The sequence below is a fragment of the Piliocolobus tephrosceles genome, chromosome 16 (assembly GCF_002776525.5).
Source record: "Piliocolobus tephrosceles isolate RC106 chromosome 16, ASM277652v3, whole genome shotgun sequence".
Lineage (NCBI taxonomy): Eukaryota > Metazoa > Chordata > Mammalia > Primates > Cercopithecidae > Piliocolobus > Piliocolobus tephrosceles.
Window position 1 is genome coordinate 23,825,047 of NC_045449.1, and position 22,559 is coordinate 23,847,605.

Below are 22,559 nucleotides of genomic sequence, written 5' to 3' on the forward strand. Positions count from 1 at the left end.
GCCTGTGGGTGACAATTTTTGTTGTTGAGACAGGGTCTCACTGTCACCCAGGCTGGAGTGCAGTGGTGCGATCTGGCTTAACTACAGTGTCGATCTCCTGGGCTCAAGTGATCCTCCTGCCTCAGCCTCCTGAGTAGTTTGGACTACAGGCGCCTGCCACTGTGCCTGGCTAATTTTTGTACTTTTTATAGAGATGAGGTCTATGTTGCCCAGGCTGGTCTTGAACTCTTGGGCTCAAGTGGTCCACCTACTGTGGCCTCCCAAAAGTGCTGGGATTACAGGTGTTGAGCCACTGCGCCTGCCTGGATGAGAATTTTTAGTTAAGCTTCCATAAAGCTCCACATTCTCTTTGTGTCCTTGCAAGTCACTTACCAGGCCAAGGACAATTATTCCTTATCTCAAAGAACAATAAAGCACATGACCTAAATGCTATCAATCTCTATAGTGACTAACACTTTTGGTAAATGTTTTCATGTCTTTTCCTCCCGTCTCCTGCTCTTTCTAATAATGCTGAAGTTGGCATTCATTTTCCTTCCACCTTGTGACAAATCAGTACTATAGAAACAGGAAGTTTCTCCAGTGTGTACTGCCACATGTTTCAACATAAAGTTATGAATAAATTCAGAATCTTGGCAGCTTAACATTCTAGCTGCTTAACTGCTTAGCTCAATTTTGATTTATTTCAACTGGAAGAGCATAAGACTTAATGTCCTGCAAAAAGGCAGGATAGCTCTGGATTTTTCAATAAGCAAGCTAATTCTAAGCACTGTAAAAACCTCTATGATTTAAAAAAAAAAAAAAATCACAGGACCATAGTACACTTAAGACTTAAATTCTTCACATATTTGACCCTTTGGAAAAAAATCATCATCAATATAAAACTTTGCTTTCAGGTTGTTTTTTACTTTTTATCAGTTGAATTTAAGATTCGTCAGTAAAGACTTTTAAAAATTAAAGCACACAAAAGATAACAAACACCTCAGAAACTTTAAAATTTTTTATTCAACAATGTACACTTGTCTCTCAATTTGATCTACAAATTTCTCAAGTTTTTTTTTTCTGATAAAATAAGTAAATCTGGGTATGGTTGTAGAGTGTTTGTAATTTATATTTTTAAAACACTGAACATGATGAAGACAACAATAAAGGAAGATCATCACGTAACTGACACTTCCTCAGAATCCATGACATCAGAAACAGCTATAGCAAATACCTAAGCATTTAGCAAAAGGGAAAATTTCTGGTCACTGTTCTTATATCTAGAAAAGACCTATATTTTTGACTGGGCAAAACAAACATTGAAACTTTTTGAGAGGGGGAAGGGAAAACATTCTTTAACGTAACTGTACTCCATTTATCATCCATTCCCCTAGATTAAGATGTAACTCAGCTCCTAAGTGCCTCTGCACAAGACACAGAAATTATTTTGCTTTTCCAATAGGTTCTAAGACTGAACATAAGTGAACTACTGACAGATGCGAAAGAAGAACCATAGCCATCTAAGATGATGCTTGCTACACTCCTGTATTTCTGCCTTTTAAGGCCATGCAATTAATTATGGGTCACCTTTTGAGTCTTAACTGGATGACTTCGTTTTTAACTGCCACTATCAATGAAGATACATATAGAAGGGTTTTGCTGTGTCCTCAAAGGCAATATACTTGATGAAGAAGTAACCCTCTTCTGTACATTGAAAAAGCTATAAAACGGAAATATTTATTTTATATGTAGGAACACGGGGAAAATACCATCAGTAATATCTTCTACTTAAACATATTAGCCTCTCCTACAAAAGTCCTGAAGCAATTAAAAAAAAAAGCTTTAAAAAAGATTTGACAAAACCTGGGCAGTACATCTATACATTATAAGTACACATACACACAAGGTAAAGCTATTTAGTACATGCACACTGCAGCACTTGAACCAAATGCACCCAATTTCTAAATTTGTTCTAATCAGCTTGGGCAATTTTTTAAAAGATACATGTTATCTTTAAAACCACCTGTGCTTTGATCTTACAAACAACTGAATAATTCTAATCTCAAGCCAGTCAATTCAGTAAACCAAATTTACGCAAAAGCAATAAAGGTAAAAGGCCATCCTACCTTTAAACCAGCTTTAAGACATAAAATTGTCACCAAGTTCCATATGACAAAAAAGGGTCTTTCAGTCTGAATTACTTTCCATTTCTATTTGATCAAATAAACCAAAATATTACTAAGGAAGAGCATCCAATGATTTGTAAAGCTGATAAAACTGCCCTGTTTCAAGAAAAGCCCTTTAATAGATACAAGTCAAGCTCTCGTTTAAATTGAACTTTATTAAAATAGGTGCCAGTTTTCCTCTCTCCTAGTTCCACTGATGAGCCAGCCCAGACCTATATAACTTTGAGCCAAGTTTCCAAAGATGGTAAAGCTAAGAACAGCAAAGTAATAAGGACAAATCGGTCACTTTTGGTAATGACACACAAATTAAACTTTCAAAACATGTGCATAGCTTTATTCATCTACTTAGATCTAACCTTTTCACGGAGCTTCGGCAAAATTTGAGTGTGCAAAATGCATTTCTAAAACGTAATGCAAGCAAAGCTTTCACATTTACACTGGCAGGAAATACAGAGAGAAACTAACAAGTCACATTAGGGAGAATTCAGATCTTTTTTTTTTTTAATGACAAGAATTGCACAGTTTATTATTTTGAAACAATTGTCGCAGACATAAATATTTTAAAATTTCTAAGCAAGGTGCTTTTAACAAAATTTTTAAAGTTGGAAAGAGCTGATAACTTGGATCATAGCTCACGCAGAATTCCAAATTAAAGTGGACTCCATTATCTCCCTACATTTTGCAAACAATGCTTTGTATAACACTTCTTTAAAACACTAAAAGAGACAGCAAGCTGAAACTTTTTTCAAAGCACAGAAGAAATGTTTACTTGAAGAAGGTGCTGAAGGGAGAAGAAAAGGGAGTGAAGAATCCTTTAACTATTTCCCACTACAGGACAGCCACTAACAGATTAAGAACAAAAAAGATACAACAAAAAAAGTAAATCACTTCCCCAGCTTATAAAATAGTTCCAGTTTGACAAGATCTATAACTTTAAACAGAGAGCACCAGTTGGGCAATAGAATGAGCATTTCATACTGCATAAAAATTAGTGAGGTGGTAAGAACCATCAACTATCTCAGGCATTACTACATGGCCTTTCCAATTCTTTTTTTTTAATATACATGCAAGGCACATTGATATAAAAATAGATCTCTGGCCAACAAATATATTAAATAAGCAAATTAAAATTTTGGCTTTGCAATATTGGCAACATCAAAATATAACCAGATAGCTTTGGCCCACACATCTTTCTCATATTCCTCCACCTCATTTGGTGTTTCCCACCCATTATTTTGGGTTCAATCACCACCTTCAAGTTTGGGTATGTGCTTGAGAAAGGACTTTTCTTCTTGTCAAGTAGCATTCTTACTAAAGTTTTCCTTTGCGAAGTAAAAAGACGAGAGAAACAGAATAGTTGGAGTTTTGATTGATTTGATTTAAAATAAATCTGATTGGTTCAGGGCAGCATTATTTCTTCTCTATATACAAACAAAATTAAGTTCCCAGCTTACATAGACAAATGTTTTCTAAAAGATCAACAACAAATCAATGACACCACATCCTTTAAGCCATTCTTCCCAATTCCTCTTTCTGAGGCAGAGAGAGGGAGTAATAGAAACAAAGCTAAGATTTAAACTATTTTCAGTAGTAGAAGACATTTAAGGCCAAAAAGTGTACTACTATTAACAGAATTCTTTTATTTCTAAGTTATTGTCCTTCATAGGCCAATATCAGCTAAGAATTAGTTACTTCTACTGATTCCCTCCCAAAGAGAATTTTATAATTCACTCACTCTTGTTAGTGGCTGTGCTACAGTAAAGGTATCAAAGCAACCTATGGTATATGTATGGTATATAGTAATGTAAAAAGTGCATCACATTCTTGATTTTCAGTTTCTCATAGCAGCAGCAGGATTAATCTAAGACAGAAAACAGTTGTATTTTCATTCTTAAAATAAAACAATATCTAATGAAATGTATTCAAGATCAAGAAAGGATCCTCCTCTATGAAGGATAAATGAAAACAGACTAATAATAATAGACAGACAGGGTAAACTAAAGGCATTCATTCCTATTTACATATTAAAACCACTTTTGTTAACACCAAATCTTTACATCTAGCAAAAGAAATAAGCATTTTAAGAATAAAGCAGACATTACTAAAGCAGTATCCATTTTCAGAGCCTTTGATTAGCACCTGAGGAAAAAAGAGTATATGGAAAGCTATATAATTTGCCCTCAAGTTTGTTGGTCTGAAGAGTATAACTTTGATATGCACTGAAAGTAAAACTAAATTGGAAAATAAATGTTTGTAGCTAGTTTAGTAAGGCTGTAGAAAAGGGATACCTGGCCAGGCACGGTGGCTCACACCTGCCTGTAATCCCAGCACGTTGGGAGGCCGAGGCGGGCAGATTGCCTGAGGTCAGGAGTTCAAGACCAGTCTGGCCAACATGGTAAACCCCATCTCTACTAAGAATACAAATTAGCCTGGTATGGTGGTGTGCGCCTGTAATGCCAGCTACTCGGGAGGCTGAGGCAGGGGAATTGCTTGAACCAAGGGAGTGGAGGTTGCAGTGAGCCAAGATTGCACCACTGTACTCCAGTCTGGGCAATAGAGTCCGTCTCAAAAAAAAAAAAAAGGGGGGGGGGGGATACTGCAGTATTACAAAACGGCTTTAGAACTCTGGACATAACAAAATTGTATGGATAAATAGGGAAGTCTGAATCAGCATCCCAGGATGGCTGTTCCATAGTTTCTAGCCCATAACTGATGTACCATTGCCAGTAATGCAAAAGCAATATTCCAATCATGCTGCACTGGGTGTTTTTATTATGCAGACAACCGAAAATTCTATTCAGACTATTGCTGGCATCCTTTAACTACTTTAAGACCTTTCTTGAGCAGCAAAACGGTGTGAAATTTAAAACTCAGTAAAGCAATGCTTTTGAGTACAGCCAATGATTCATCACTCTCCCAGGTGGTCCCGGTTCTCACACAGGTGATACATATTTTAAAAGAAACATTTTAAAAGACCAAAACAGAAGCCCACCTTTTTCACCATGAAAGAATCTTGGTGCTCTGTTGATTAATTACATTAGTAAAAATAACATCGATATTAAGAACTAATGTTAAGCTATGTGCCTCTGGCAAACTTAGAGCAGCTATTTATGCTTCTAATCTTTTCCTCTGCCTTTTAAACAAATTATCAAAATTTTGTGGGGGTGAAGGGGAGGAGAGCAAATCCTAAGTTTTCCTTTCAAATTCAACAGTTAAGTCATGGGTAGGCTTATTAAGATACTGCCCTATCAGACTCTACCTTGACTGGTGTGGCATCAACCGATCTGACCCTAAAGACCATTGTATTTGTCCTATAGCATAACTGTTCTGCACAGTTAACATATTTATACAAGAGGGATCAGCTGTTGTTATTTGAGGATATGGCCCAGTGGCATAACTATACTCGTAATACCTGGAAATTGGACTTCTAACCTATTTCTCTGAAGAGACCCTCACAGGAATGACTCCCTCCTTATTTACAGCGGAATTAAAATTGAGTAAAGTCCCTTTCCAATAGCCATTTGATACCTGACAATTTCACAGTAAATGGCTTTATTTTAAAAAGTTTACAGCAATTACAAAAGATAAATCATTAGATGCCTCTGATGTGGGGAAGCAACAAGTCTAACAACCAAATATGAAATGACCGCTATGTAATGTTTTTTGAAAATTTTGTATTGTGGACAACTCCCATAGTTGAGGTTTTCCCTAAAACTGTTATTTGTAAAACAATGCAGCACTTTTCCTTTATGAAGTTTCTGCAGATGAGTAATGACTAGGTAAGCAGATGACTAAGGAGGACAGCAAAATTCTAAAATGGAGAAACTCTCTGGCCATTTATTTCAAAGAAAAAAAAATCTGTTATTAAATTCCTAGTTATTGGAATTTAATCCCCTCCTAGAAAGTAGAGGAGAAAGGGCTGGCTACCATAGATGCTGTAAATACACTTTATGTGAAGGTTCATTACTAAGGAGGAGAAAGGCTATGTAATTAACTTCAGTTCAGCAAAGTGAGGGTGAATAAAAAGAAAGATAATACACCCTGTGTGTTTTGCGGGAAAAAGGGATTATTGAGGACACCTACAAGAGTGGTATGTGACACAGAAGCCTACAATAATCAAAACAGATTTAAAAAGAAATATTCACCCATAATTAGTATCTTCATAGCTATTAAAAAAATAGGTCATAATTTCATTCTTAGTGCCATTTTTCAATACTACCCTTTTAAGGATTTAAACCACCTGACTTTTTTCTGTGTAATGAAAACAAATGGCACAAAATAAATACAAGTTCATTCTCTGAATACTAATGTCTTATACACATTCATTTACTAATTTTTAATATCTCCATCTTTTCCTCACACACACTCAACACACACATACACATACATACACACACACCCCTTTTTCAGTCTTTATAATGGAGGGATGTTAAAAATCCCCTCTAGACTGTATTTGGTTTATGCTACAGTACTAATACTCTGAGTTGGAGGAAAATTCTTTATACCAAACAATAACACGTTATTTAAATGTGCTAAATTAATCACAGCTGAAGTCTGTTTAGAAGCTTACACAAAATAATCAGAAAACAGATCAACTCTTAAGATTTTTTTTTTTAATAAGTGCTCTGTAAGGAATTGTGTGAGGACCTAAGGAGAAGGATTGCAACAAATAGAGTTAAGTGTTACCAAACAGCACAAAGAGATTTGTCCCAAAGTCCTGCTTGTACCTAGGCAATTAAGTCTATTAACCTAATGCCCCCAAAATACTGACAGTTAATATGATGGGGCACTAGGGTTCTCAGAAAGTTAACAGACATTCCTAACTACATACCTCTAACCATATAATCAAGGAAATTTCAGTGGAGAAATCAAAGTGAAATGTTGCATTGTTTCATTTAAAAGTGAGACTCTCAAAAAACCTTTGGACAGACAGAGAAGTGATACATTCTTTTTGGCTTCTCCAAACACTGAGGCCTGAGGGATATGGAAAGAAATCAGAAAAGCAACAGCTTTCTAAAGATGTTCAATCAAGCGTTGCTTCTAAGTTAAAAAGCCCAATTCAGGTGGAGGCTGGGTTTGTTTTTTGTTTTTTTCGTTTTCAAATATATATTCATTCAACCTCTGTATGTCACAAACCCAGAGTTTCTTGTGAGTTGTGAGACAGAAGAACTTTAAAATTCCAGGCAAGCAAAATGGACATTTAAAAAGGGGGAGTGGTGAGGGGAATCTGGCCCTAAGGCGACAAGTGGTTACACAAGGCAATTGAACACACAGCAGAACTTTAAAACCTGTAAAACAAACTGGAGCCTTTTTTCCCTTTAATCAACCTTATATATATATATATTTTTTTTACTTTTTGAAAAATTTTATTTAAAAAAACACAAAAACACAGACTTTTTTCACTTCAGTTATGTGGTATGTTGCATTTTCCAGTTTGTTCAATGCTTTAAAGCTCAAGGATGCCTCTGCTTTCAATTGTACATGGGCCTGAAGCATCCTAGCTTTTGGCAAGCAGGCAGGAGACTCAACAAAAATCAAAATAGGAACAAGGCAGACTAAATGCAGGGCACATCTGTAAACATATTATACATTTGAAAATTACAATATCGGTAAAAGTGATACAGTTTACAGGTGAAATGAAACTATCTGGAACTGGCCTACCACAAGTTTCTGAACCTGGACTGATACAATAAGTTATTTTATATATATATATATATATATATATTATGTATAAAAAAAAGTTTTGTTTACATCAAGTGGAATTGGCAATCCATGCTTATACTTTTAAAATCTAAGCAGGGCAGAAATCCAGACTAAAAAGATAGTTACTCTACTCTATGTTGAGTCCAACAGCTTCTTTCATGAACTACTTGTTTTAAAAGCCTCAAATAATCAACAAAACAAGAAAACCCATCCATACTACAGTCACTCAAAACTGGACATTTCTAGGGGTAGAGCAAAAGTAGTTACTTTCTCCCCAGATACCCCAGGGGATCCAGTCTACTTTTATCAGAAGACTACAACTCTTTATATAAATGCCCTGATATTTTAACCTGTATTTGACATACATGGATATACTAATTTCTGTGTGTGTGATGTGATGCTGTGTCAGGCCAGACAACTTGTTACTATGCTACAAACATCACCCAATCTCAATTGGACCCTTAATTTCTGCACACACACACAAAAATTTATTTTAGCATGCTATACACAAGCTGCAGTGCAACAGGATGGCAATGTAATGATAAGACAGGGCTAATGCTCTTCTCTGCCCCAAAGAAAATTTCCAGAATTTCACATTATTTTCCTTAAAAACCCATCTTGCTCTAGTAATAAAATATATTTATTAAGATATAATTAGAAGCTAATAAGCTCAGAAGTATAGTTTGCATGACAACACACCTTCTACAGTCAGGGTTTATTACCTTCTCACTGGCTAAAAACATGAAAAGTTTTAGTTTTCATGGACTTTTTTCTTCCCCTTTTAGATTTTTTTGAGAAATTAAAAAGAGAATTTACAGAAAGGTCTAAGTTTGTCTTAAATGTTTGATGAAAAACAAGGAAAACAGCACATTTAGTGTTAGTGACAGAGAGCAAGTCTGGAGCACCTACAGTTGAAAAGCAGAATATATTTTTGCTCCCAGTTATACAATTACATTAAAATATGGGCACAGGAATATTTTTCCAGATCGTATATCTAAGCCAATTGCTTGTTCTGCAACTTTTCTTTAAATGACACGCATAGATTCTTCAGTTGTTAAAGTCCAATATGTAACCGAAGCCAAGTTAACTATGTACCATCAACTATTCCAGAATTGTAGAACTTCAATGCCCTCCCCTATCCCCACCCCACAAAAAATAAATGGAAAGAAATAAAGTATTCCCCCAACACCCCACAGAGGCCGCTTAACTCCTGGCAAGACATGCAAATCATATTCGCTAAAAAAATACACCCTGCTAACTTCAAGGCATTTATCCAGCATTCTCGCAGGGCTTAATTAAAGTAAAACCAAAAAGATCAAGGGAGGAGTGGGGGAAAATGTTGAATTATTCTGGGTTCCCCGTGATTAGTGTATCACTTCAGTCACAGAACAAGATACAGAGATCTTTTAAGTGGATTTGCCTTTCCAGTGGGTCATTTGTTGCCCAAGTTGATGACAGCAGGAACTTTAGAACCACACTTGTTAAGTCTGTATTCATTAATCACTTGCATTCACACTTAAAAACAAAAACTAACAGAAGAAAAAAAACCTATTCAGTACCGGAGATTAAATAACCATGTGTAGTCTCTTGAAATAAATTTGATTCCTTAAGAAGTCTAATTACTTTCAGTTGCCTTTTTTTAAATAACTATATATATATATATATATATATGTATATATATATATTTGTATATATTATCCTGTGATTCTACTTATGGTTCCTCTGCTGCGTTGAAAATCTAGGAGCATAAAAGCCTTGTGTCCCCCATGAACGATGGCTCTAATGCTGCAGAAAGGTTACAAATAGGCAGTCTGGTCCTTCATTGATCTGGACTATCCATGGCTTCATTGTAAGTGATTATCCTTTTGGGATCTAGAAAGGTTAAAAAATAAAAATAAAAATAAGTTCTAGAACATCAAAATACCCATGTTCCAATAACAAATCCCAAATAATCATCATTTAAATCGCCCCATTTTTTTATGAAAACAAAACTTCAAGCCCATTTCCTCTTTGTACTAACACACGTATGATCCAGTTTCTCAACCTGGAAGTAGCTGTTTGGAATTCCAATGAATTCCAAGTACAGAGTCCTCTAGACAGTGAGGGCCTCAACTCCTACAGATCAGAGATGGTTGAGTTCACTTAATAAGGGTTTTATGTACTTCTACTGATTACAAAAGCAGTGTATTTGAAAACAGCAGCCAAATAAAAAAGCTTGTCACCAATAATCCAATATTAAAAGAAACACTTGGATTTTTCTTTTGCTGTTCTCAGCAAATGAAGTCAAAATTTATTTTAACCAGTGTGGGAACTATCTAAGTAAAACCTGGCACCAAAAACTTGACATTAAATTAATTAGCAAAACTACCAATTCAGTCCTAATCAAGGCTTACTCCATTTCCCACAGTAACACCAGCCTTTATTCTCAGCAGTAACAAAAGCTTATGGATCTTTCAGATTCAAAATATAGAACTGTTAGAATGTGTCTGGACAAAGACTCCAGAGTTATTCTAAATTCTTACTATTTAGCTGCATGCTCCCCTCTTCTGGAGGGGCACTGCTTTCATTATATATATATACTATTATATATATATACACACACACACATATGTAATTTCTACCTAACAACTTTTTCAAGTATACATGCTTTAAAAAAAAAAAAAAAGGCAAGTCAATACAACTGGTTACCCAATAGAAAATTTTAAAGGCCTGAAAATAGTATTGGAAAAACTCAAGTCCACTTCAGCCTAACAATCAATCTAGTTTAGTCCAGAGATAATATAATAATATCCTTTCTGGGACTCCTAGGGCCACCCACTGGAAACCCTCCATGAAGAACATGCTCATTCCAAAGAGTTAATGGCCATTTTACAGTAAAGACAGGTAGGTCTACTTTTCTGGGTATATTTTCTTTTCCTTTTTTTTGGGCGAAGTTTCGTTCTTGTTGCCCAGGCTGGAGAGCAATGGCATGATCTCAGCTCACTGCAACCTCCATCTCTCATGTTCAAGCGATTCTCCTGGTTCCGCCTCTCTAGTAGCTGGGATTTACAGGCATGTGTCACCACGCCTGGCTAATTTTGTTTTAGTAGAAATGGGGTTTCACCATGCTGGCCAGACTGGTCTTGAACTCCTGAACCTCAGGTGATCCACCTGCCTCCGCCTCCCAAAGTGCTGGGATTACAAGTGTGAGCCACCGTGCCCAGCCTGCAGGGTGTATTTTCTAGTCTACGTTTTTTTTCATTTGTTTGGAAAGATACACAGAAAGTAACTCCAGAAGAAAGAGCAAAGTCGGGAAATCAGGGGAACCTACATTCTAGTCCTGCCACTTTCTAGTTTATAGGAACCTCACTGGAACTCATTTTCCTAATACGTAAAATAAGAGAATTTCTTACACATTTCAAGTTCTGAAATTCTAGGAATTTCACATCCATCTGAAATGCACTTGTATTAATGAGCAAAGTAAATGAGGAATAGGATACAATTCAGTTACGTGGTTCAAAAACCCAAATCTATTGTCAGTGACTACTACAAAACTCTCACTTTATTTCATGTATTCCACAATAATCATATTTTAATATATTCAGGAAGAAGGTACACAATAATCAGGATAATCTATTTTAATTTTTAACCATCTTTTCAGAGAATATCCAGCCCAGATAAGGTTCCTATAACAGCTAATATTTTTCTGAACTATGAATTTCAGTTCTTAGGCTATTTGTTGTCTACCACACAAACACAGAGAAAGGCCAGCCAAAGTGGAAACTTATTCATGTTGGTTTCCCACATTAAAAACATTTATGGCTTGTCTTACTTTCATAACCAGGAGGGGAAAAAAAAATCATTCGTATCTTTACCTAGTAGGTAAAGAATACCTTCCACTGTTTTTTTCACTTACAGTATTGTCCCATCCTCACCAGTCGTGATACGGTAGTATCTTTTTGTCGCTGTTTTTTCTTTTTTCATATTCACTCTTAATACTATCACTTTTTTTTCTCTTTGAGATGGAGTTTTGCTCTCGTTGTCCAGGCTGGAGTACAATGGTACAATCTCGGCTCACTGCAACCTCCGCCTCCTGGGTTCAAGCGATTCTCCTGCCTCAGCCTCCCGAGTAGCTGTGATTATAGGCACCTGCCACCATGCCCAGCTAATTTTGTATTTTTAGTAAAGATGTGGTTTAACCATGTTGGCCAGGCTGGTCTTGAACACCTGACCTCGGGTGATCCACCTGCCTCAGCCTCCCAAAGTGCTGGGATCACAGTTGTGAGCCACTGTGCCTGGCCCTACATTTTTTTTTTTTTTTTTTTTTTGAGACAGAGTCTTGCTCTGTTGCCCAGGCTGGAGTGCAGTGGCAAGATCTCAGCTCACTGCAAGCTCTGCCTCCCAGGTTCATGTCATTCTCCTGCCTCGGCCTCCCGAGTAGGTGGGACTACAGGAACCCGCCACCACGCCTGGCGAATTTTTTTTGGTATTTTTAGTAGAGGCGGGGTTTCACCATGTTAGCCAGGATGGTCTCAATCTCCTGACCTCGTGATCCGCCCGCCTCGGCCTCCCAAAGTGCTGGGATTACAGGCGTGAGCCACCACGCCTTGCCTACATTTTTTTTTTTTTTTTTTAATTAAAAAATAAGAGCCATCGGCCAGGCACGGTGGCTCACGCCTGTAATCCCAGCACTTTGGGAGGCCAAGGCGGGCGGATCACGAGGTCAGGAGATCGAGACCATCCCACCCCGGACTTACACAGTGAAACCCCGTTTCTACTAAAAATATAAAAAACTGGCCGGGCGTGGTGGCTTAAGCCTGTAATCCCAGCACTTTGGGAGGCCGAGGCGGGCGGATCACGAGGTCAGGAGATCGAGACCATCCTGGCTAATACGGTGAAACCCCGTCTCTACTAAAAGAAATACAAAAAAAAAACTAGCTGGGCAAGGTGGCGGGCACCTGTAATCCCAGCTACTCGGGAGGCTGAGGCAGGAGAATGGCGTAAACCCAGGAGGCGGAGCTTGCAGTGAGCTGAGATCTGGCCACTGCACTCCAGCCTGGGTGGCACAGCAAGACTCCGTCTCAAAAAAAAAAAAAAACAGAAAAACAAAAAACTAGCCGGGCGTGATGGCGGGCGCCTGTAGTCCCAGCTACTCAGGAGGCTGAGGCAGGAGAATGGCATGAACCCGGGAGGTGGAGCCTGCAGTGAGCCGAGATCGCGCCATTGCACTCCAGCCTGGGCGACAGAGCAAGATTCTGTCTCCCAAAAAAAAAAAAAAAGAGATGGGGTCTGGCTATGCTGCCCCAGGCTGGTCTTGAACTCCTGGACTTCAGCAATCCTCCCACTTTGGCCTCCCAAAGTGTTGGGACTACAGGCATGAGCCACCCAGCCCAGTTGCTAGTGCCTTTTGATTGCAGTTATTAAATAACTCAAAATACAAAGTCTATTTGGTAAATTACCACCCATCTGTTAATCCCACCCAAAAATAATGTCCAGTGATTACTTATTAGTGACATTTTAAGTAATCTAATCATTCTTACCTTGCTTCTGCAAATTCCAAATAGATTCCATTTCTGCAAAGAAAAAAAGAGAATTACACACTAAGTTTTGGTGAACAAAGTTTGAAGCTATGTTTTTCATTTTAAATCTAAAAATCCTAGGCTGATTTACCGCCAGACCGGAGGTAGGGCTGAAAATGGCAAAATTCTATGAAGCTCAGACAAAGCATTCACATTTTCCTATAATTTTTTTTTTTTTAAAAGACAGGGTCTTGCTCTGTTACTGCAGCCTCAAACTCCTCCTAGGCTCAAGCTATCCTCCCACCTCAGCCTCTTAACTACAGCTGCATGCCATCACACCCAGCTAATTTTTTTTTTTTTTTTTTTCTGGTAGAGACAGGGTCTGTTGCCCAGGCTGGTCCTCCCGCCTTGGGTGTGAACCTGGCTCCTGTAATTCTTGTTTTTCTTTTGAGACTGAGTTTTGCTCTTTGTTGCCCACGATGGAGTGCAGTGGCCTGATCTCAGCTCACTGCAACCTCTGCCTCCTGGGTTCCAGCGATTCTCCTGTCTCAACCTCCCGAGTAGCTAGGTTTACAGGTGCCCGCCACCACACCCAGCTAATTTTTGTACTTTTAGTAAAGACAGGGTTTCACTATGTTGGCCAGGCTGGTCTCGAACTCCTGACCTCAGGTGATCCACCCACCTCAGTCTCCCAAATGCTGGGATCACAGGCGTGAGCCATTGTGCCTGCCCAGCTGGCTCTTATAATTCTTAAGTGTCATGTAGATTATTATTATCTGAAATCAAACTGCAAGAATAATTTTGTCTTCACAAATTGTAAGGATATGCAAGAAGCATGCTACAGATAAAATAATACTTCTCATAACAGCTCATCATTATTTAAAAAACACCAAGTATTTCTTGGTAATCCATTAACTCCTCAATGAGGTGCCCAAATTTTCTGAACAAAGCATTCATTAAATTTGACTAATTAAAATTGATGCTTAATTAGTTTAACCATTCAGGCAAGTGGTTCTAACCTCTAAACCACACCTTTCTTTTTTTTTTTTTGAGACAGAATTTCACTCTTGTTGCCCAGGCTGGAACACAATGGCGCCATCTCGGCTCGCGGCAACCTCCGCCTCCCAGGTTCAAGTGATTCTTCTGCCTCAGCCTCCCAAGTAGTCAGGATTACAGGCATGCGCCACCACACCCAGTTAATTTTTTTTTTTTTTTTAAGTAGAGACAGGGTTTCTCCTTGTTGGTCTGGCTGGTCCGACCTCAAGTGATCTGCCCACCTCAGCCTCCCAAAGCATGAGCCACCGCGCCCAGCCCTAACCACACCTCTTATTTTAACCTATAAGGTCAAAATGCCAATCCACACCTATTATTAAAGGCACACAATCCCCGTTTGTTCCAATTTCATCCAAAATGTCTACAATGTGCTTAGTTTGGCATCTTAAAATAAGAAAATTATGTACATGTCCAAATTATAGTGACATACAGAGAATGCAGTTAAAAACTCTACCTGTGATACATGAAAGCTTCAGCTATATATAGTCAACAGTAGTTGAATATTACACAAGAACCAAATAATTGGACCTTGAAAGGAAATATTCTATCTGGAGATTAACACAAACTACTTAGTAACAGAAATGAACTATAACAAACGTTAAGGATAAGTAGTCTTTCTGTGGTAATAAAACTATCATTTTGAAACGACAAAAAGATTATTTTAACCCTGCTTAACTATTATGTGTAACTACATTCCAATTTAACAGCAATCAATTATAATTCAAGAAAAATAAAATCGAAACTCATTAAGATGGGATATATCTAGACTTGGGTTACAGTTAAGGCACAACATAATCCCTCCATAGGACTATAAGATACAGATCTAAAATTATTATTTTCTGATTGTATGTGTATAAATAGGGGCAGGGAATGGTGGAACCATATTCCTATCTCTCTCCCCACTCCCCAAGCAAAAATTAAAACTGTGTCTAAAAACCAATATTTTTTTCTTTTTTTTTTGCACAGGGGGCAGTAAGCAGGGGGACAAGGTCTTGCTCTGCAGCCCAGGCTGGAGTACAGTAGCATAATCATGGCTCACTGCAGCCTCAAACTCCTGGGCTCAAGCGATCCTCCTGCCTCAGCCTCCCAGGTAGCTGGGACCACAGACACATGCCATTTGTAGAGATGGGGTCTTGCTATGTTGCTCAGGCTGGTCTTTAACTCTTGGGCTCAAACAATCCTCCCACCTCAGCCTCCCAAAGTGCTGGGATTACAGGCGTTAGCCACCAAGCCTGGCACCTTTTTTTTTTTGAGACAGAGTCTTGCTCTGTCACCCAGGCCAGAGCGCAGTGGCGCGATCTCGGCTCACTGCGAGCTCCGCCTCCCGAGTTCATACCATTCTCCTGCCTCAGCCTCCCGAGTAGCTGGGACTACGGGCACCCGCCACCACGCCCAGCTAATTTTTTGTGTTTTTAGTAGAGAGAGGGTTTTACCGTGTTAGCCAGGGTGCTCTCAAACTCCTGACCTCGTGATCCACCCGGCTCAGCCTCCCAAAGTGCTGGGATTACAGGCGTGAGTCACTGCACCCAGCCAAGTCTGGCACTTTTAAAAAGTTTTTTTTTTTTTTTTTTTTAGACAGAGTCTCGCTGTCACCCAGGCTGGAGTGCAGTGGCGCAATCTTGGCTCACTGCAAGCTCCGCCTCCCAGGTTCACGCCATTCTCCTGCCTCAGCCTCCTGAGTAGCTGGGACTACAGGCGCCTGCCACCGCTAATTTTTTGTATTTTTAGTAGAGATGGTGTTTCACCATGGTCTCAATCTCCTGACCTTGTGATCCGCCTGCCTCGGCCTCCCAAAGTGCTGGGATTACAGGCGTGAGCCACCGCGCCCAGCCTTAAAAAGTATTTTTTACAGTAACCAGCCTTTTGAAAATTTGTCAGATCCATATATTGGGATCAATTAATAATTCAGGATGAACAAGATAATTAACCAGATAAAATCCCATTCAATATATCATACTAATTCCCTGATTAAACCAAATCTGGAAGTATGCAGAAAAACTGCCAATTGTCCAAGCTTAGTTGTATGGCACGGTATGTCCATCAACTCTCTGCACAGACATCTATACAAAGAAAGGCAGGAAAATTCCCTTTCTCCTGAGAGGTCTAAAAAGGGGAGAACTATCTAATCTGGAGGAAAAAAAAAAAAAGGATGACGCTCGGGAATTCTACTCATAGAAATCATACTTATCACTTCAATATAATTTCTTATTCCATTAGTTTCAAACAATGAGGAACAGTTAAATGGTCTTTATTATCTTACAAATTTCTGGATTTCAGAAGAGCCTACTTTAACAAGTCCAAATATAAGCCTTCTCTTGGTTGACCTACTGCAAAAAAATTGATCCAATACAACCAATATTTTAGTTAAAGCACAGAATTTTCATATTTTTTAGCCAATAAACTCCTGAAGAATTTTGTATATAGTAATAACTTGATACTCATTTTGTCTACTGCAAAGATAAATCTGTATTTAGTTGTATGTTGAAAAACATAGAGATAGTCCGGGTGTAGTGGCTCATGCCTGTAATTCCAGTACTTTGGGGGGCCAAGGCAGGAGGATCACTTGAGGGACCAGTCTGGGCAACAGAGGGAGACCCTGTCTCTATTATTAAAAAATAAAGGCCGGGCGCAGTGGCTCAAGCCTGTAATCCCAGCACTTTGGGAGGCCGAGATGGGTGGATCACAAGGTCAGGAGTTCCAAGACCAGCCTGGCTAACCCAGTGAAACCCCGTCTCTACTAAAAAATGCAAAAAACTAGCCGGGCGAGGTGGCGGGCGCTTGTAGTCCCAGCTACTCGGGAGGCTGAGACAGGAGAATCACTTGAACATGGGAGGCGGAGATTGCAGTGAGCCCAGATCACACCACTACATTCCAGCTTGAGCAACAGAGCAAGACTGTCTCCAAAAAAAAAAATTAAATGACATTATCGATAGAACACATAGGAAAGGGCTGACATTACATTCTGTCCTCTTTTAGGTTACCTAAGTCTCAACTCAGAGTTTAAATATGAAATGTGTTTGTGATTTTTTTTTTTTTTTGAGACAGAGTCTCGCTCTGTCAACCCAGGCTGGAGTGCAGTGATGCTATCTTGGCTCACTGCAAGCTCTACCTCCAGGGTTCACGCCATTCTCCTGCCTCAGCCTCCCAAGTAGCTGGGACTACAGGTGCCTGCTACCATGTCCAGCTAATTTTTTGTATTTTTAGTAGAGACGGGGTTTCACTGTGTTAGCCAGAATGGTCTCTATCTCCTGACCTTGTGATCCGCCCACCTTGGCCTCCCAAAGTGCTGGGCTTACAGGCGAGAGCCCACCGCGCCTGGCCCCTCATTTGTGTAATTTAATGTTTTGACTATCCTGAGAAGCAAAGCAAGTGAATAGTATAAAGAAGGCTAAGGAAAGCAATTTGAATTATACAAAATCATCATACACGTACAAGTTCAGTATCCTTATCGGAAATGTTTGGGACCAGAAGTGTTTTAGATTTTGGAATGTTTCCATTATATTATTGGACAAGCAGCATTTCCTTTTTGAACATCATGTCAGTACTGAAAAAATTTCGGATCTCAAAGCATTTTGGATCTTAGATTCTCAGATTTGGGATGCTCCACCTCAGTAACTGATTCTTTGTTTTTCTTTCTTTTTTTTTTGAGAGAATCTCACTCTGTTGCCCAGGCTAGAGTGTAATAGTGAGATCTCCGCTCACTGCAACCTCTGCCTCCCAGGTTCAAGTAATTCTTCTGCCTCAGCCTCCCAAGTAGCTGGGACTACAAGCGCACGTCACCATACCCAGCTAATTTTTGTAGTTTTAGTAGAGACGGGGTTTTATCATGTTGGCCAGGCTGGTCTTGGAACTCCTGACCTTGTGATCCGTCTGCCTCGGCCTCCCAAAGTGCTGCGATTACAGGCGTGAGCCATCACACCTGGCCAATTTTTGTATTTTTAGTAGAGACAGGTTCCGCCATGTTGGCCAGGCTAGTCTCAAACTCCTGACCTCAGGTGATCCACCCACTTGGCTTCCCAAAGTGCTGGGACTACAGGCATGAGCCACCACACCCAGCCTTGATCTTTTAACACTGCTCTCTTCTACACATACAGACACAGCACAAAATCTAACTTGCCAGTTCTTTCTGAAGAGTGATCACAGCATCTAATTATGCAAATATTTATTGAGAAATGCCCACAGGGCCAGACCTAATAGAACCTAAGTAAAAGTTTTTGCTCTTAAGATATACCAAGTATATCTTAAGAGCAAAATCCTGTATTTTAAACCACTACCACCATCCAATCTGAAATTTCTTTATATCAAAACTTATATTTAGCTACACCACTCAAATGAAAAGTTAATGTTCAATTTCCTAGAGCAGACTTTCTACATAATACCACCCTATCACAATGTTTCCTATAGCGAAATGTCCACTTATCCACAAGTTCTTAATTCCAAGTTGATTGAAAAAAAATACTAATCACCAGCTCAGGGTATAGATGCAAAACCAGAAAGAGTCTGCCCTCTGTGAGCTTATTCTAGTAAGCAACTTCATTGGGAGGGTGGGTTATCGGCAGGAGCATCAGCAATGAACAAAGGTTAGTGGTATGTGTGTGCTTTAACAAGGTGTGTTTGAGCAGGGGTGAACAAACGATTACTATCCACCGTCTGCTTTTGCAAATTAAATTTTAATGAGGGCCTGTGGTGGTTTAGACCTGTAATTGTAGCACTTTGGGAGGCAGAGGCGGGAGGATCACTTGAGACCAACCTTAGCATGATGGTGAGACCCTGTGTCTACAAAACATTTAAAAACTAGCTGGGTGTGCTAACAGCACATGCTTGTAGTCTCAGTTACTCAGGAGGCTGAGGCAAGAGGATTGCTTGAGTCGAAGAATTCAAGGAGACAGTGAGCTATGATCATGCCACTGCACTCCAGCCTGGGCAATATAGTGAGACAACGGTGTCTTAAAAAACAAACAAAAAAAAGTTTTAATGGAACACAGCCACATCCACTGTATATGTACCATCTATGACTGCTTTTGAGCTACAATACAGAACCAAGTATTGAGTGGTTGCAACAAAGACGCTATGGTTCACAAAGTCACTAAGAATGAGAGATTTAAAGAACATTATTCAGGGGACAGAGTAAAAAGCTACATATGAAATAAAGTTTATTACTTAATCATATAGGTGAAGGGAAACCACTGAAGAAATCTAAGGTTATTGTACTAGATAGTGATGATTCTTCCAGGTACTGAACAGAACAGAACAGAACAGATGAAGTGACAATATAGAGAGACAGCCCAATAACTGTTAAGAAGAAATGAAGACAGTACCCGAGATAGAAAAGAAAAAAAAGGAGCTCTTAGAGAAATGGTCCATATAATCTAATGACAAAAAATTGGGTTAATGCTAATTCACTAAGGGTAGGAAAGAAAAAGCAGGTTTTGGAAGAGAATGAATTCAATTTAATATATATAGAATTGCAGCGATGATATGGAATATATATGGTCTGAACTCAAGTTTTTTTGAGACAGAGTTTCACTCTTGTTACCCAGGCTGGAGTGAAATGGCTTGATCTCGGCTCACTGCAATCTCCACCTCCTGGGTTCAGGTGATTCTCCTGCCCCAGTCTCCCAAGCGGCTGGGATTATAGGCATGTGCCACCATACCCGGTTAACTTTTTGTATTTTTTTGTACAAACAGGGTTTCACCATGCTGGCCAGGCTGGTCTCGAACTCCCGACCTCAGGTGATCCACCTGCCTCGGCCTCCCAAAGTGCTGGGATTACAGGCGTGAGCCACCACGCCCGGCCTCTGAAGTCTTAACCCTAGTATATATAGTAACAGAACTGGACGAGATTATCCAGGGAAATTGATGTAACATGAAAAGGGAACTCAAGGAACATTTGAGAAACAGAGAATGACCCCAAGACAGTTATAGTGAAGGTGTAAGATACAAGAGTGGGTAGAGTCAAGGAAATTCAAACTAAGGAATGTAAACAGAGGCAATGTTCACCTCTGGTAAATCTTAACCAAAGGTAAGACACTTGCAACTTTCTGGTTATCTATCTCTTTTTCTCTAGCCCAATGTCATTGCCCAGGCTCAAGCAGTAGTATCTTCTGAATGTTTATGTGTTTATGCAGTTGACTTTTAAATGGCCTCCTTTGCCATTACTCAGGCCTCACTTTCTGTCTTCTACAATCTGGCTAACCATTCTTTTCCTTTAAAAGTATAAATGTGTTAGCCAGGTGCAATGGCTCATGCCTGTAATCCCAGCACTTTGGGAGGCCGAGGCGGGTGGATCACTTGCGGTCAGGAGTTCAAGGCCAGGCTGACCAACTTGGTGAAACCCTGTCTCTACTAAGAATACAAAAATGAGCCGGGCGTGGTGGTGCACACCTGTAATCTCAGCTACTCAGGAGGCTGAGGCAAGAGAATCACTTGAACCCAGGAGGCAGAGGTTGCAGTGAGCCGAGATTGCGCCACAGCACTCCAGCCCGGGTGACGCAGAGAGATTCCGTCTCAAATATAGATATAGAAATCTGAAAGTGACCACACTGCTCAAAACTTTTCAATGGATTCTCACTGCCCACAGCAAAAGCTACCAGCACTGTGAAATTGAATTTGTGTCTCCTAGCACCTGACACAATAGCTAGTACATCAACATATTAATTAGATAACTAAGTTATATAATTATAAAGGACTTTAAACTTGTACCATTCACCTTCCTTTAAACAAACTGAATGGCTGGCAATCTTCAAACACTATTATTTCCTCCACCTAAAGTAATCCTACTATCTGGGCACAATAAACAGACTAACATCCACTTCTTTTTGGAATCCTGACTACCCTTCCCTCACCCTACCCCCACCTTAGGGGTTCCAACTACATTTGGCACAATCTTGGCTCACTGCAACCTCCACCTCTCAGGTTCAAGCGATTCTCCTGCCTTAATCTCCTGATTAGCTGGGACTACAGGCACGTGCCACCATGCCCGGCTAATTTTTGTATTTTTTTTAGGAGAGATGGGGATCTCACCATGTTGGCCAGGGTGGTCTCTAACTCCTGACCTCAAGTGATCCGCCAGCCTTGGCCTCCCAAAGTGCTGGGATTATAGGTGTGAGCCACTGTGCCCAGCCAACAATAGTAATACATTTCTTTCCATGTGTTTCTCTATTAGACCAAGTTTCTCAATGACACAGACTCTCACCTTTCATCTATTTATCACTACTGCTTCCCACAGGGCTTGGTGCAATAAGTAAATACTGATTTGAACAAATACTATTCATAAATCAGCCAGGAAGTAATAATATAACTGTAAACAGTATTAGGTAGACCCATTTGGCATTGCTCACACTCAACTTCTGACCTTAAAAACAGTAATTTCATATAATCAAACCAAACAGATCCAGCATTTAATTATTAAATCCCTCATGGAAAACAACTGAAGCTAAAAGGGCTAAACCTAACTAGAAGCTTATTTTTTGCATTTAAAAATGAAGAATACTATTGTCTCAGCTAATAGAACATTTTGCTTGTTTTTTTCTGACTAGACTAGAGTGCAGCAGCACAATCTCGGTTCATAGCAACCTTGCCTCCTAGGTTCAAGAGATTCTCCTCCGGAGTAGCTGGGACTACAGGTGCACGCTACTATGCCTGGCTCATTTTTATATTTTTAGTAGAGACCGGGTTTCACCACACTGGCCACGCTGGTCTCAAACTTGTGACCTCAGGGGATCCGCCCACTTCAGCCTCCCAAAGTGCTGGGATTTTCATGTGCCACTGCGCCTGAACCTAGAACATCTTTTAAAAATTAACATCCAAAGTAAATGGCTCCACCAGAGATAGAGAATAAATCAAACATAATGCCAAACAAACTGACTCCCACAACTGAGAACCCCCAAATCGATTTATCACTAATCATGCTTTCCAATCCCTTATTAAGACATTTTAGATCAAATCCTGTACAATTCGGCAAGGATGATGACATGATAAATTAAAATTCTGCTTTTCCCCTTTAATTCAGATTTGCCCATTTTTTGGATGATTACAGGTTATTATACCATGTTTTGCTGTTCTGATTTCCTTTTTCTTAACTAGTCTGCCATACTTGCCTATTCTTTTACAAAGAAGCTTGTCAGAAATTTCTACCACC

General features: G+C 39.5%; 1 protein-coding gene across 1 annotated transcript in view; it reads right to left on the reverse strand.

Moving 5' to 3' along the window:
- Window positions 1-983: 983 nt before the first annotated feature.
- Window positions 984-22,559, reverse strand: part of NUFIP2 (nuclear FMR1 interacting protein 2) — a 38,749-nt gene continuing 17,173 nt past the window's right edge. Inside the window, exons 3-4 of the mRNA XM_023183942.3 lie at window positions 13,388-13,420; window positions 984-9,740 (exon numbers count right to left, since the gene is read on the reverse strand). Coding sequence (XP_023039710.1) covers window positions 9,688-9,740; window positions 13,388-13,420 — 86 coding nt within the window. The 3' untranslated portion in view covers window positions 984-9,687. The remainder of the gene's footprint in view (window positions 9,741-13,387; window positions 13,421-22,559) is intronic.